At 36.7% G+C, this 18,015-nt stretch overlaps 1 protein-coding gene across 3 annotated transcripts in view; it reads right to left on the reverse strand.

Moving 5' to 3' along the window:
- The window catches only part of Xpo4 (exportin 4), a 98,435-nt gene that overhangs the window by 51,485 nt on the left and 28,935 nt on the right, over positions 1–18,015 (reverse strand). For all 3 annotated transcript variants that reach the window (XM_005406312.2, XM_005406313.2, XM_013505464.1), the window contains exons 4-6: positions 15,863–16,001; positions 5,378–5,494; positions 4,552–4,705 (exon numbers count right to left, since the gene is read on the reverse strand). In XM_005406312.2, coding sequence (XP_005406369.1) covers positions 4,552–4,705; positions 5,378–5,494; positions 15,863–16,001 — 410 coding nt within the window. The remainder of the gene's footprint in view (positions 1–4,551; positions 4,706–5,377; positions 5,495–15,862; positions 16,002–18,015) is intronic.

The following is an 18,015-nucleotide window of genomic DNA, read 5'->3' on the forward strand; positions in this document are numbered from 1 at the left end:
GGGGGGCTTGCAAACAATGCTAAGGGACCTTCTGTCAAATCTGTGAACTCTCCCCTTTGAAAGAAAAATTTAAAATTAACTCACCTAATTTTAAAAGTCAAAAACCACAAAATTCACACACTGTTTGCTAGTCTCAAATGACAATGACAGATGGTCTCAAAATAGGTTGTGGCATCATTCTCTACCTTCCACTAATATGAAAACAACATACTGGAACTTCTGATTTTTACTTGGCTGACACTGTTTAAGTGAACATTCAAAACTACCCACTGTGGCATTTTCTGCAGTGGCTGGTAGATCGCTACAAAAAAGGCCACCAGAATGCTTTGAATTCTGGTTCAAAGTGAGCCACCATCCTGCTTTCCATCCATAAAAACACTAGGTAAACTGAGACCAAGCCAGGTGCTCCAGGGCTGGGTTTGGTCCCAACAATCTAACTGACTTGTCTAGGCATTCTGTACTCTTTGTGTTCCCGGCTCTGAGAGCCGTGTCTTCTCTGAGGGTCTCTTTGTCCTCCTCCTGCAGGTCCTTCAAGATGCCACAGCCTATGACTACGGCAGTGGGGACTTGTGTTTCAAGTTCTGTGAGATCCTTGCCTTATACCTGCCGAGAGACTTGGAGTACAACCACGTAAGTTTCTCTGAAATATTCACTCTAAAGGTTATCTTTTCCTAGCTGAATTTGGATTACCTGGGTTTATGGAACACACAGGCTTCACAATTCAATTATTTTAAAGACAAATAACCTACATTAAAAATTGGACAAAACATCTGAATATACAATTCTCCAATGACACAAATGGTCACCATGGTAGGAGAAGATGGGTGTACAGAATCTTCCTAAGGGTAATGCAAATCAAAGCCACAACCTGATAGCACAGCCATAAACAAAAAGATAAGCACTGGTGTATAGTTTATAAGACAGATGTAGTTTACAGTCTACATCTAGATACAGTTTGTATCTACATGTCCCTCCAAATCCTCATGCACTCATAGATGGGGCTTTTTGAGGTGAGTGGATCATGGAGGGGGGGGTGATATTTATCAGTGGGTGAATGACAAATAAAAATATGGTATGCAACAGAATGAATAGTATATGGCAATAAAAGAAGCATTGTCTGAAGATAGGTGCTAGGCCTAGGAGTGGATTTGAATGTACAAGATAGATGAATCTTGAAAACACCACATTAAGTGAAAAGGCCACATATTATATGCCTATACTTATACAAAATAACGAGAATAGGCAAATGTATACTGAGCCAGCTGACAAAATCTGAATAAAGAATGTAGGTCAGATAATACTTTCTTTTTTTTTTTTTTTTTTTTTTCTCCGGTACCAGGAACCGAACTCACAACCTTGCGCTTGCCAGGCAGGCGCTTTTTGCCGCTGAGCTAAATCCCCAGCCCCAGATAATACTTTCTTAATGACAAATTTTCTACAATGAAAACTGTATGGTTTTACAAGACATTTTCTTATTAAAAACTGTACTATGATTTCAAAAACCTTAATTTTGGCAAAGTATACTGTGAAACAATCAAGAGATAAATGAGTATAATGTCTGCTACCACACTCAAATGGTTTCAAGAAAAAGTTTAAATATATACATATGTAAATTCATACACTTGTGTATGTGCATGGAGAGAGGAAAAAATGGGACAAAATGTGAACAACAGGTGAATCTGAAATGTCTGAGAGTTCCTAGCTATTCACAATACTTAAAATTACATAAAAACAAATATGAAAAAACAGATTATAAAAAATAATGAAAGGGGATTGCTACTGACATTTTTTTTTTGAGACAGTGTTTCACCCTGTAGTTCAGGCTGGCCTTGCACTCACAATGTGGCCCAGGCTGGCCTTAAAGTCATGGGGATCCTCCTGCTTAGCCTCTTCAGCACTGGGATTAGAGTGCTGGATTACAGGCATACAGCACTATACCCAGGCAATACCGATAATTTAATATACCTTCATTTAACCTGACACCATTCTAAACATCAAATATGACACAAACTGCACAAATATTTTACAAAGCCTACTTGTTATTTATTTACTCTAAAAGACAAGTCATTTTTAAAAAACCATCAACACATTTTTAACTAAGTGAAATTTTAATTAATTTCTTTCCATGATATATGAAGCCAAACAACTATTCGATTATTTCCACACAGATTAAATGGTAATCTTTATAATTTCCACAATTAGAAATTAGAATTGAGTTCCTTGAAACTGATTCTCTAATTAGCATTAAAACTGTAGCAAAGTTTAATGCCACCACCTAAAAAAGTTCTTTCTTTCTCTTACATCGAAAGCTGATTTACTTGAAAGAAGGAACACTTAGCTGCAGTTCAGCCAGCAAACTAATGGGATTATACAACAATCTATGGTCACAAAAGTACCCAACAGCATTAAGTAATAGAATTATTTCCTTTAGCAATTCCACAATAGTGCTTATCATTCTCAGATGACAGGTTTCCTCAAAACTTTATCTAAAGACTTTATAAAATATTTTATGTTTGTATCTTTCAGATAAACTTTGTTTCCAAACTCCCAGAGAACTGTTTTCCTTTACAAAATAGTCACTCTGCCAACTACATTTTCCCCTAAAACAGACATTTTAAAATTGGCTACAATATATGCAGTGTAACTTTCGTTGATTTTCCCTACATATATAATTAACGTTTTGATAGCTCCATATGGTCTGATACTTTTAAAATCTGTCCTAAGGCTTCTCAACATCTTTTATTTTCTTTAATAAAAAAAAAAAAATTGGAGCAGGGAGTTGAATCTATTCTCTCCCCCACAGCTGCAAGAACCTGTTACAGTGTTCTGTAAACCTCTAACCATGGTCCCTTCTAAATAAAGGCTGCTTTACTATCTTTTAAAAACAAAACAAAATTGGGAGCAAAAATAATGTTGCAATACTCAATGGGAAAATTTTTTAAAAGCAAAGATAATACGTGCCTCTTAACCCAAAATAATTAAGTTAATATGCTGAAAATAGAAAAGCGGTTATTAAGAGAGAGATGATTAAATAGACAAGATAGACACAGTGGCAGACACGTATAACCCCAGCACTGTGGAAGCTACGGCAGGAGGGTTGCTGTGAGTTCAAGGCCAGCCTGGGCTGGGAGGCCAGACCCTGGCTCAAAGAACGAACAAACAAACAAACAAACAGAACAGAACAGACAAAAGAAGAAAGTGACTAACCTCATGGTCGGGAAAGAACAATGGAAAACTCAGAAGCGGAGAGAGTCACAGATTCACTTTACCAAACAATCTTCTACAGCTGGTTTTCTACTATATAAATATAGTAAGTTGAAAATAAATTTATAATTACCTCTTTAAATCTCACAGTTTTACCAACTACAGTTAATTTTTTGTATGCAAATGTAGCAGTTCTTGGCTCTGCTGGAAAAATGAGTAGTCTGACCCTAAATCCTTAGTATGATTCAGTATCTATTTCTTATTTTCTTATCAGTCTTTTCCTCCTAAACAGATACCTGGCCAGAGCCCCAAGAAAGAGCTGATTAAAGATACCCAGAACGGGTTACGTTAAACTTTCTATATCATATAGAAGAGTATTAGACCCAGAAAGAAGAGCACAACAGCTGGCTTTATGATGAACTACTTCATTCGAGGACACTATTAGGAGCTCCATAAATAGTGCCTAACTCTGTTTTAAACATATTGCCTCATTTAACTCACACAATAATCTGTATCTTCTTTTTGCATTAGGAAAATTTACAATTGAAGAAGGTTCATTAATTTACCTAAGATCAGCTGAGGCTTGAGCCCAGGCTTGTCTGAGGTAAGTATGCTAAAATGGTGGCTACTGAACAGTCTATTACTGCTTAAATCTACCAACAGGTAGATGTTCTCGTGTTGTACGAAAGGAGAGAAGGTTAGCACTCCCCTTCACAAGGATGGAAGAACAGGTAGATGTTCTAGAATAGCAAATCATAAACCTTAAAGAACTGTTTTCTAAGATACAAATTTTTCCAGCTTAGTAAGTGATTTTTGAAAAGCAAACATGTACATGCATCTGTAATACATTTAAACATTCTGTATACTAATAATTTCCTAAAACTGAACTTTGCATCTTTTTGTATTTGTAAAGCCCTTTGAGGAAAAAATATTTTACTGACTTATTATCTATGCTTGAACATCCATGAAGACTGAATACTCCAAACTAACTTGAAGTCAGTAAAAAAATCCAATGTAATTATATATCCAAAGAGAAAATTGTTTCATTTTCATTAAAATGCACTTCCCATTTTTTTCATTTTCTTTTCTAAGGGAAATTACTCTTCCTAAGTTAACAATAGTCCATTAGCCACCAAATGTACACATGTATTCAACCATCATCTACAAAGTAGTAAATGCAATTTTAAATCTACCTAGTCCACTGCACTGTAGCATCATAAAATAAATCCCATTTCCTAAAAAAACAAACACACTTTACAGAACATGCAGATATAAAGAAAATGATTTGAACCATAACTAAGTCATCTGTGAAAATTACCACAAGTAATCAGTTGTTAAAAAGGATATAATTTGGAGGAAGAAAGTTCCAGCTCAAGACTTGATTGGCAAGCGCAAGGTAACGCTGGAACACCGAGGACATTTGCGCATTGAGGTTTTCCCGCCTGCTGAACTCCTGCAGAACTTCAACAGTCAACATGAAGATCTGACGAAGGTCTTCTTCCTATCATCAATCAATCACAAATGTTTTCACACTGAAAATTTGTTCAGAATATATTCCTATTTAGAACTATAAAACCAAACAAACAAGAACCTTAAAATTTCCATGGGCAAATACTATTTCCTTAAGAATATTTTCCATCTTGAGCCCTCTACTCAAAATTTATATCACAATATGCTTTCAAGTGACACCATTTACTGTAATACAATGCTACTCCATGGGGAAGAAAGTCTCTGGCAGTACTGCAGAGCCAGAGGAGTCAGTTGCTATAGAGCAGAGCCCTAGGATTTAAATCAATGCCTTCACATAACTTTACTCCAGAGCCAAACAATACACATGAGAGACAAAGAGCCTACACCATCTGCAATAACATTTTAATACATGGCCTTCTTTGGCATTCTGCCAGGCCTATTTTTAAGGCCAGCAAAATCCTATCAATCAAGTTGTATCTAAACATGAAAATAATAAACTATGAGCTCTTTATCCTAATATTCTCTTTTTCAGACTAGAATTAAACAATCTTAAATGTCAACTACGTTCACTAAATCTATCACTTTCACAACACAAATCCGTATTACTCAACTATATACATAAAAAAGTCCTCAGCCATTAAGAATAGATTTAGTTAAAAGTAGATGGTCCAATAATTTAACACAAGAACAAAAGTACCAATACCTGAAAAACTCTTTTGCAGTTACCATGGAATTCCATACTCAGTCCAATGTTGCTAGTCTTACTTGAACTTGAGAACTCACTCAATAATGCAGTTAGAATAGAACAGGCCAGCGTTTGCTGTATTTGACAAGAAATAATTGTGAGGCATTATTTTTTCAAAGCTTTGTTTCAATACATTATCTTCTAACATAACGTAATGTTGTCTGTCTATAGATTATCTATTATATTTTTAGATAGCATACCTACCTGTCAGAAAACTAGAAATGACAAAATGATTACCTTTCCTCTCTTTCTTTTTCTTTCTTTTTTTTTTTTTTTGTCTTTTTGAGACAGTGTCTTACTATGCAGTTCAGGCTAGCCTTGACCTTACTTTGTAGCTCAGGCTGGTCTGAAACTCACAGCATTCTTCCTGCCTCAGCTTCCGGAGTGTTGGGATTACAGGCGTGTGCCACCACACCCAGCTAGCTTTCCTTTCTAAATGGTCTGGCAAGTGCTAATAATAGTACTTCTCAAATCCAGTTATCCATTGAAGATCTGAATTCAGAACACATTCTTCCTACTTGATCACAGAATTTAAGTGACATTATTTTTTAAAAAATCAATGTTGAGTGCCTTAGTTCATTTAATTTGTAAAACAACCCACACCCCTACCTTACATTTGAAAGAAATGAGTCTTGAAAAGGTTAAGCAATTATCTAAGGCCAGCTGAGATTTGAATCTATGTCTGTCTGACTCCTATGTTCTGATGTTGATGAAATTCATTCCCAGATGAATGTGGAACAATTTATAGTCTCCAAAATAACTAGATAGTACCACAAAAGTTTTAATAATGAAGATTTCCATGTCACTGATTCTATAGGCTTAGAATATCAACTCATTAATCTTATTCATGGACTATTTAGAGTCAAGGTACCAAGGATGGAGATAAGGATACAAATTATTTTGGCACACTTCCAGAGGTTAAACAGAAATATGCACACTACCTCTGAACAACCGAGAGATTAAAGTCAAGATGATACTATTTCTGCAAGCTTATACAACAGCTGAACACAGTCAGACCCACCCACCAACTGCAACATCTTTGTTCAGAAATGCTTCTGATGTTAGTACCTTGACCTTACAGATGCTTATCTTGGCAAATCTTAGCAAATATACCTAAAGTTAAATTCCTAAATATTGGTGTGACTTGGTATTGCTGAAGACTGGTAATGTTTAGATGGGTGACCAATATACTATTTACCTACTTTTTTATTCATCTGAAATTTTCCCTTACAGACTTTTCTGTACCACTAGGAAGTAAATGCAAATTCCCTGGGGAATCTGGTAGTATCAATCAATGGAGACTTCTACAATCAAAAAAGTTCTCCAAATGCTCCTACTTCTGCTTAAATACACACATTTTGGTTTTGCTTGTTTTGGTGGTGCTGGAGGTCAAGCTCAGGGCCTTGTGCATGCTACGTAAGCCCTCGATCACTGAGCCACATTCCTAGCCGCTCATGCTTTACAATTTTAATTCAAAGTATACATTCACTTTAATATAAGAAGTCCCATCCTGTACAAATCTTCAAGGAAAGTGTGCCTGTTTAACTCCATTTGCTTGGCCTTGGAAGAATCTGGACCCGAAAAATCAGGTACAAAAGCTCACAAACAACGGGTTATCACCTATACTACTTTACAGTTTAAAGGAATTTTAAAACCTTCTCAAATACCACGTGAGCCTGGCCAACCTACCAGGCACATCTCACATGTACATAATCAGATAAATTCTGATTTCATACACAATAAATTCTATTTCATACAAAAAAGAACTTCATTTCTTGGTTAGCAAAACTAATTTTTAAAAAATGGCTTTCTTTTAAAATAGTGATTAATAAAAAAAACCCCAAAATAAAATAGTGATTAATGATTAAAGTACTAGGAATCACTACTTCATAGATTAAATAATATGTGATCAATTGTACACAGATTTTAAAATATAGTTAGGTTTCGATGAGAAAAACAGGCATTAAATAAAATAATAAGATGGTCTCAAATCAAATTAATTACATTCAGAAACTCACAGAAGTCTAACAAATGAATTCAAGATCCTATAATCTTGAAGAAAAGTTTTGGTGTCCTATATAAATCTCAGTCCTAGGTTTTCACCTATGCCTTCAACACAGAATTTCAGTGAATAGGACATATTAACAGATGTTTAAATGTTTGAGAAAATTTGTCTTACTGAAAAAATTAATTTCAGAATCTCAGATTAGCCAATCTACTGAAAAAAGAAAAAATCCACTTGCAACTTATTTTAAAACATTCAAGCTAGAAATCCAGGAGCACTTATTAAATACAAAATGTTATGAGCCTTACAAATGTATGATCTATAATAATTTTCCACAACTAATTTACAATGTGCACAAAATGGTACATTTACAGATTACTATATTCAAAATTTCATCAAAATGTCTTGTCTAGTCAATTATTATAACATGTACTAATAATAAATATTGACTTTTGTGTGAAATGAATATGTCGTAAGATTATACCCATGTATTTACCCTTAAGATGTGAAAAATATGAGTGGGAAAGAGACAAGTCAAAGACAGCCGAGAGCCTCGCTGAAGTTACTGTGGCTCAGAACGGAAGGATTTTTAAGTCTCCTTTAGCTACAAACTTCAGGAAAGAGCCCCCACAGCTTAGAACTGCTTTTAAGTTGTAGCAATACATATATATCCCTGTAAGAGAGCGTATTTTCACCCATAAAAGCAAGTATATTTTTAATACATGAGAATCAGGAACAAAATATACCTCATTATAGACTTAGATCCCTGAACATAATTATTTGTTCTTAATTTATCCTACAAAAATAGTATAGTATATATCTGTCTTACAAAAACTCAAAGGCACAGAAAAGTACAAGGAAAATAAAACTGCCTACAATCCTATTATCTAGGGGTTAATCCTAAACCAGTTATATATAGCTTTCCAATTTCTTAATGCATAAATATACATTTAGATACCATCATCAATCCATACATTTTAATATTCTACTTTACATTTATGAAAGAGAAATCTTTAAATACACCACTTAAAAGAATTACTACATAAATATAAGTTGCTAGGCAGCATACAGACATCACTGTTTTTAACCATACCTGAAATTATCATCTTTTAAATGAATTTAGTAAAATATTCTGTAAGGGTGTGAAATTAGCATGATAAACACTAACTCTGCTACACTGACTCAAAGGTGCCAAATGAATAGAGAGTCATTCGCTGGAGAAAGATGCATAATTAAGCACTGATTGTACATTAAGAGAGAGATGCACCCATATCAACGAAGTACTTTTCCTATTCACAAGAAAATTAACATACCACAGCATGTCTAAGACTCGTTTCCAAACACATTTACTCACTTGCAGTATTTGTCCATTAAATCCCTGTACAATGAAGTTGCTCTCACATTGCACTGTAATGAAGATAGCCAGGGAAGCAAGCCAAAAATGAGCTCCCAAGGGAGAAAAGGGACAGCTCCTTCCCAGTACAGGAAAAAGCAAAGTGGGATCAAATCAGCCTAGCAGAGATTATAAGCTCTGTGTCTTGCTTACCCTTAAAGAAGGCCCCTATGTACTGGCTTCAGATTTTAAGGTCTCAGTGGTCACCCCAACTGCACTACCTTTTCCCTCCTCCTTCTAATAACCAGTACTGTACTTTCAAGCACTGCCTCTGCCCCTATGTCAGAGGCAGGGCTAAGAATTATTCTGCATTATAGACAATGACTCTCATACATAGGAGGATCAAAAACAAAAGCTGTGTAGACAATTTCAGTTAAAGTTAACTGACTGATCAAGAAGCAATATGAAGCCGGGTGTAGTGGCATACACCTGCAATCCCAGCATTTAGGAGGCTGAGGCAAGAGGATCACTGTGAGTTCAAGCCCAGCCTAGGGACACAGTGAGACCCTGTCTCAAAAAAAAAGAAGCAATATGAGGTTGTCATCCTAAAGTTATCAGGAATTTGACCAATACAAAAAAAAATTCGTCAAAAATCTTAAGAATCCTAAGTGGTTAACACAACAAAGCTTGATTTATCCAAGATCAAAGAAATCAAGCTAATAAAAAATAAATGTTCCTGTACACCTTTCTAAAATAATTATTTCTATACCAATTATTATATGATGTTAGGATAAAGCAAATATTTGGAGCTACTAAAGTATATGGGGCAGGGGCTGGGGATTTGGTTCAGTGGCGCAGCACCTGCCTGGCAAGTACGAGGTCCTAAGCTCAATTCCCGGCACCAAAAGTATATGGGGCACCCTCTGACAGAGTGGCACCAGACTGCAATGCTGTTTGATTTATGTCTGCTTCAGTTTTTCTCAATTGTCCTTCATGCTTGTCTATGACTCACTGCTGGTGGCAAGTTGCCTACCATCCAGAGACAATTCTATACCTAAAATATAAGTAGAAACACTCTGCAGGGCTCTTTAGGAGCCCAGTATAACAATTCTATTCTTTGGACCAAGGAACCAGAAAAACTGGGTTCTAACAAGCCAAGATTTCGCACTTCAAAGAACACAGACAAAGCACTTCATTTATCCTGGTCTCAGCTATCTCACCTACAAAATGCACTGCTACCCTATGCCTCGCCTAATTCACATGCCTCTCCTAAGGTTCACTAAATATTGCATGCAAATGTACTATGTGAATATAGCAGGCTATGACAAGACAAAGCAGAAATAGCATTTTTATCATTATCATAAAAAGTAACTACCACTTATTTTGGCTGCTTTGGGGTCCTTCCTCTTGATTATCATCTACATTGTCTAATTAAAATTGTAAGACAAGATACTGCTTGAAAAAAAGATTCATAACAAGTATCATTACAGCAGTGTATTAGATAAACACTATTACCTGAATTAATGCACTGATGTTAACTTCTAGGCTAGGCACTATACTTATACAAGTGGAAGGCGGACAATAAGTACTGTACATTGCATGTTTATTTCATTTTAGCTGTTTATATATTTTAAAAAGAAACTTTAAATAAGTAAAACAAACAGAAGACCATGCAATGAATCTCAAGGTTATCAAAGAGTCTTCACAGTATATCTTTTTTATACTGAAGTACTAGAAATTCCCATGGTCATTTTTAACACTTGCTAACAACTTAACTCTTCACATTAAAAGCCTAGGCTGGGGATGTAGCTCAGTGGCCTAAAATGACTGCCAGACAAGTGTGAGGTCCTGAGTTTGATCCCCGGTATCACCAAAAAAAAAAAAGCCTTAAGGCGGCACTGTCATTTCTAGTCAAAGCCATTAATTTCATGCTAGTGAAAAGAGGCCCTTCAGAGATAGCTGGCCTTACTCACCAGCACAAGATACTCAAACACTAACTCCAGCTGACAAAATAAAATGCTGTTGTTCAGAAAGAAGACTGTCTCTTATAATAGCCTGGCTCTTGCCCCTAGAGCCTTATTACCAAGAATAAGCTTTATGAAAGGTTGCCATACATAAAGCAGACTTCCAGCTGCTCTTCTAAGCAAACATCAATGAGACTCTGTGATAAGAGAGATTAACTTGGCTATCACATCCAGGCACAGGGCTGTCGCTGCAGACGCGTGAATTTCTCACCCACTTCTTTCTAACATGGCAAAGAGGAAAGGAGGCGAAAACATTGAAACGCCTATATAAATGATTTAATGCGGCCTTACTACTTTCAAACATGAAATACATTAAAAATTTAGTTTAAATGTTAGGTTCAAATAAAAAGGTAGCTACTTCCCCGGGAAGGACAGTTTCCGTATCTCTCTCAAACCAGTACTCTGAGTAATTCTGACACTTGCCAACTGAGATGAAGCAACCACAGCGACCTTCACAACCATGGAAGGAAAACAGTCTGCCCATAAAGACAGTCATGAAGAAACATATTATTTAGTAACCTTACAAGTGTAATTACACTTAAAATACAACACGATACATGGAAAATGTTTTAAGTATCTCTTTAGGGTTACATGAATTAAATGCAATCTTTCCCCAAAAACTATCTATAGCAAAACCTCAACTATAAGATACTTCTTAAAGCAATTAAAGGAAGCAAATATGTTGGTTATTTATTCTTTTACATACATAAACAATTCATTTTCACTCATGGATACTTTCTTCTGCTTAAATACTTACAGTAGTTTGACGGAAAGAGATGACTGACTACAGTTCACTTCCCCAAGAGTATACAAAGAAAAGGGGAGAGGTTACAAGACAGACAAGCACAGACACTTGCTAAATGGGCAGCCCTGAAATACTATCATATTTAGTTTACATATTAGGGAATTAACGCCTAATGTTTAATAATTTGTTTTAGTTAGGTAAGTAGTATGGGAGAGCTATAGTGTGAATACCAAATATGAATCCAAAATCAGCCTTTATTATACTACACTGCCTCTAAGCCTTTTAAAACATATTTATGAGACTAATAAAGGAAAATGGGCAACCAGAACTCAACACTCTTCCAAGGGGAGCGGGGAGTGAGATTAAATGCCATCTTACTGCTCAGAAGATGGTCATCAGGTGATTTCCCATAGCTACACTTCTTTTCAAATATCTCTTGAAATCATCATTGTTAAAAATTTTCTGGCTAACACCTGAGTAATGTTCTGATCACTATCTTTTTTACTTTCTTACTGAGTTTTTAAGCCCTTCTTCCATTGCTACTCTTGTCTCTGAGACTAACAAAATCTTAAATTCTTAAACCACTCCCACGAATTCTTAACAGTCCAAGAGGAGATATACGAATATGTTTGATTGGTCTACAATCTCATTTTTTTAGATCTTCTAAGTGAGCTAATTTCAAGCTACTGGGCAAAGACAAATAGGGATAGCCATAGCACGTACGTTTCATTTGGTGGCATAAAAACAGAGACTTTTTAAAAAGTTTAATGTTTTCAATGTGGTTACCAAATTAAGTCACCCTACAATCTCTGAAGTCAAATTCTACTCCCCCCCTTATTGATTTCCTACTATTATCAAAGTTCTCAGCTTTGTTACTAGAAATTTGACCTTTAAAAATACTTATTTTGGAGTATTTCATAAGAACATATCCTTTTTTCAAAGTATATGCAGCAGGGCTGGGGATTTAGCTCAGCGGCAAAGCGCCTGCCTGGCAAGCGCAAGGTCGTGAGTTCGGTTCCCGGTACTGGAAAAAAACCAAAAAAAAAAAAAAAAAAAACAAACAAAGTATATGCAGCATGAACATAGAAAAAACTAAACTACATCTGTTCTAATCATTCTCAGAATATAAATTACTTCAGTGGCTCAAAAAAAACCCAACTGCCAGGTTACAGTGGTCTTCTTTTTTATGCTGGATCAAATTACCCAAGGGGAAAGGAAGCAGAGAACTCAGTTCCTGAGCATGTGCACATTTCTGAGAGTAAGGGAGTCTTTATCTTTTGCTTGTAGCTCCTAAGTGGGTGACGAGGCAGGCCACAGACATCAATGCCAAAATCCTAGCTGGAAAGATCACCAAACTACCACAGGAAGGGTGTGAGTCACAGAGAGGTCCGCATCACTGCATAAAGTTCCTGAAGTTTAAATCCTGTCCATCCCAATGAGCTTGTCACTTTTACTGCAAGACTGTCAAAATGAGTCAAGATATCCTCAAGCAAAACCTAAAATATCAGAAGACATGATATTATAGTGATACATGCATTCCCATGTTATTAGCAGCACAACTCATACCTAAAGCTTGGAAGCAGCATACAGGCCTATGAACAGATAAAGAAACTGTGATGTATATAAACAATGTGGTACGTAAGGAGCATAATCATCTGTAGGGAAATTAATGAACCTTGAGATCATAACACTAAATAAAATGAATCAGACACAGAAGATCAAATATCGCATGATTTCTGTTATATGACAAACCCAAAGCATAATTTAGGAGCAAAATAAACAACAGGAAACAGGAAAATAGACTTTGTGGAGAAGGGAAAGGAACATAGAGGTGAGCAAAAAGGGGAGCAAAGGGAGGGGAAGAGGAAGTAAAAAGGATTAAAATTCGGTATGTACATGTACTGATTCCCCATGATAATGTACTTATTATGTATCACAAACATTTACTAATAAAAAAAGGAAATGCAATAAAATGAGTAATCTGATTCAGAGCATTTAGGGCTAGGACAGGATTTCCAAAGACTTTCAGTTCCAAACCTTTCCCTGCTAGCTGTATCCATCACTTTTTTTTGCTCTGCCCTCCATGGCAGCCACCATCAGACTGCACACAGCCATTAGTTTGTGAGCAACTACTACCAAAATCCAACAAGTCACAACGCAGCCATGTGTGAAGCAACAGCATCAAGACCAAAGCTCCATCAGAAATGGTGGCCTTGGGGCTGGGGATTTAGCTCAGCGGCAAAAGCGCCTGCCTGGCAAGCGCAAGGTCGTGAGTTCGGTTCCCGGTACCGGAGAAAAACCAAAAACAAAAACAAACAAACAAAAAAGAAATGGTGGCCTTGACCACTATAGAGAAATTCAGGCTGACAGAGTAACCTAAGTAAAAAGCAGCTTCCCAGATGACCATGGTGGCACACACCTAAAATCCTACCACTGTAGGAGGCTGAGAGAGGAGGATCCCAAATTTAAGTCCAGCCTGGGCAACTTAGTGAGAGCCTATCTCAAAATAAAAGCTAAAAAGGGCCAGGAATATAGCTCAGTGCAAAAGCCCTGAATTCAATCCCCTACCGCAAGAAAGAAAAAGAAAAAAGAGAGAAAAGAAGGAATTGATTTATTAGGGGATCATTTTTAAGAAATCTTCTCACTGTATAAAACAAAACCACAATGAAATATTAAGATTAAGTACAACGTGCATAAAATTAGACCTTTGGATTACTAAAGTCTAGAATTATGCTGTCCACCATGGCTACCACTGGTTACATGAGGTTATGAACTTAAATTAATTTAGAAGTTTAGTTCCTCAGTCATACTTTCTAGCGTTAAAAAGCCACACGTGGTTGGTGTAACAATTATATAATGAAAAGCACAGATACAGAACATTTATGGGCAGCACTACTTGATATTTGCCACAAAAATGGCATAAAACACAACATCCACACAATCAAAAACAAAGTCCTGGCAAGTTTGCTCACCAATTCCTTCACAATGGACCCCTGGGATATCATTCTGAGGGTGGGGACCAGGGCTACTCTGAAGCATTAAGGTAAGTGGATAGCCACCTATCAATAAAGGTTAGAGGGGAACAGGAAGAAGAGATTGGAATCACCGTAGGGACAATGTACACAACCCTCCTAAAATGTGCCACCACATCTTAACCTCAAACCATCAAATATCATTAAAATTACACACATGGTGCCCAGGTTTGCTCTTCCAGCTCAGCAAAAATAACAAACTACCTTACTAAATAAATAAATAATAAAATAAAGACACCTGAGGGGCCAGTGACAATGTAAATGAATTTGTAAAGAATAAGATAGTTTGTTTCATATACAAAAAAATTACCCAAAATAATCACAGATTTAATACCTGAGAATCAGAATGGTCAGGCATTACTCATCCCATTCCCAAATGAGTTATCATTTAGCTGATAAAAAGTCAATAGTTCAATCCAAGAACCAGACCTGACCGTTCACACCAATGCCTGTCACTCACACTTCCAACAGAGTGATTACAACCCCACCTCCACTCCTCAGCCTTGGCTCTAGTTCTCTAATGGATGGAAAATGGCAGGAGAGGGGGCTGGGGATTTAGCTCAGCAGCAAAAGCGCCTGCCTGGCAAGCACAAGGTCGTGAGTTCAGTTCCTGGTACCAGAGAAAAACCAAAAAAAAAAGAAAATGACAGGAGAAAATCATGCTCCCCTGAGTAATTCAGTCAAGAACAATGGTCTTACATTTATTTACCTTCCATACCTGGAAGTCATGGTATATGTGGTCTATTAGCAGAGCAACTGCTAATAGTTTTGCTGAGCTACGCATGGTGGTGCACACCTGTAATCTCAGCAGCTGGAAGGCTGAGGCAGGAAGATTGCCTCAAGTTCAAGGTCAGCCAGGGATATATATAGTCAATTCAAGGCCAGCCTAAACTACAAAGTGAGACCCTGTCTCAAACAAAACAAAACTCTAAAACTAACCAAACAAAAGTTTTGTTATATCTGATATTGTCTCTTTTCTAAATATCACTTCTCATTTAATTCAAACGTTACTATAGTCACTAGTAGTTGTTTAAGGTTTATTAAAAATGGGAGAATGTTCATAGAAATGGTTAAGAATATTATGGCATATTACCTTCTATTTTATAACCAATTAAAGTAATGAGTATGAACACTATGGCAACATGGAAGAACACAATCAAAAGAAAAAATAAAATATATTATATACAAAAAAACTTAGAAAATTTGAACAAATGAGAACTGCTTTATCAGCTTGTATATTTTTTCTTTTATGTAAATACCCACACTACTTTTCTAGTACTTATAAATACAAACAGCATACTTACCACAGTGGGATTGCCACTACTTATCAACTGGCTGACTTCATGAAATATGCTTTTGCAGTCAATTGATTTATCTAAGGATCCTCGCTTTACAATTACTGCTACTGCTAACAGAATCTGTTCCCGAACATACTTTTGGAGGCTGTAAAACATAAAAATCATTGTGAAAACACTTACCTAAACCTAACATAAAAATACTCCCAAATTTTTCACTAAGCCCAAAGATAATAATATCGCTGAACACAGTATAATGTACTGGCTATGTACAGACTCCAAAATCAGAAGAGCTGGGTTTGAATCTACGTGACGCTAGACAAGACAGCACTTAGAAGTCTCAGTTTTCTCATCTGTAAAATGGTTGTAACACTAACAAGGTTATAGAGTTCATGTTCCTGGGACCATGCCCAGTACACCCTAAGCACTTAAAGGAGTGTTAAACAGATACTGAATACTGGTGGGGGGAATCACTAAGATAAATTCTGATCTAATACTCATCTCTGAACTATATAATCACAACTCCCTCTGCCCTTTAATGTGTGGTAAAATGACGGTTACCCTCTGTGTGATAACAGAGACACCGTTCCAAATTGGGGGAGCCTACCAAGCCCATTAGCCCACAAAGACATACAGACTTAATGCCTTCTCAAGGTAAAGCTCAGAAAACGTGAGTTTTATAATACAGCCCTCCAAATGCCACCAAGATCGATAACCATATGCCCCTGGGATAAAGTCAATCTACCTCCCACAGCTTATAAGCAACCAGACTCACTCACCCTTGACTTTCCCAGAACAGTCCCAATGTGCCTACTGTCTACCACAATTATTAAGAGTGCTTATATTTTTCTTTCACAGTGTCCCAGGTGGGACCCAAATTATACAACATGTTCACTATAAAAGTCCTTCATGGCCAAGAGTGTGCTCCCTTCTCTGACCTCACTCCCTCCACGTACACTCAATACCACAGCACACAAAACTTCACTCAGCTCCTGGCTCCAGGCTCCTGCATGCCAAGGCTCCAAACAAGCCTGTGATGTCACTTCCTCCAGAAAGTTATTACCAAGGGTTCCTGAGTCACTTGCACATGACAAAGTACATTTGTTAGTACTGTTTAACTTAATCTCCCAGACCAACTGCCTACTCTTAAGCACACTAGTATATGTAAAATACATCACCTGCCATATGATAGACATTTATAAAAATGCACAAACATGTCCCCCATGTCAAGACTAAAGTGAAAAATATTTTTTCAAAACACAGACTTGAACCATTCATCCTTTATTTATTAAGGAAATATGGATTTTGCTTAATGCACAAGAACGTTAATTAACTAAAAAGAATTTTTGTACTTTTCAAAGGAAAGAACATGAACTGAATACTTTGAGAAAACATACAGAAAAAGCTGAAGGCTCCCACTAGACATGTACATAAAGCTAATTTTAAATATCTCTATTGGCAAGATTAGAAGTTATTAGAAAAAAGTAATAGCTAACATTTTTTGAGTTATTACACAAAGCTTCTGCAAATAAGCAAGACCTGTCTTTGGAAAAAATCAGGATTAGGGAGGTAGCTCAGCGGTGCAGCACCTGCCTAGCACACAAGAGGCCTGCAATTCAGATCCTCAGTTCTAAAACAAACAAATAAAAATAATTTACTGTATGTAAGTATATAAAGCAATATTAACAGAGATGAAGTAGAAGGCAATACTAAAAAGAGTAAGAGGCAAAAGGATATAAATATTATGAAAGAAAACTGGAGAATTCAGATAACAATCATAATTATCTCAGATTATACACCTACTATGTCAGCAGGACTGAGATTATTCTTTGAAGGAGAGACACGCTCAAGTATTCAAGAATGAAGCAGCCAGGTGTGGTGGTGCATGCCTGTGATCCCAGCACTCAGAAGGGTGACGTGGAAGGACCACTGCGAGTTTGAGGCCAGCCTGAACTACACAGTGAGTTCGAGACCAGCCTGAACTACACCGTGAGACTCTATCTCAAAAAGCAGAAACAAAGCATCTTTATGTCTGACATGTCTGGAAACATGCATACAACACAAGAGCAAAGTCACATATGGCCAAGTGTTAGCTGAACCTTCATTAGGAAAAGGGCGGGTGTATGCTCACTGTACAACTTTAACTTTGCTGAAAGTTTAAA

This window comes from Chinchilla lanigera, unplaced genomic scaffold, assembly GCF_000276665.1.
Source record: "Chinchilla lanigera isolate Chin_1 unplaced genomic scaffold, ChiLan1.0 scaffold00096, whole genome shotgun sequence".
NCBI lineage: Eukaryota > Metazoa > Chordata > Mammalia > Rodentia > Chinchillidae > Chinchilla > Chinchilla lanigera.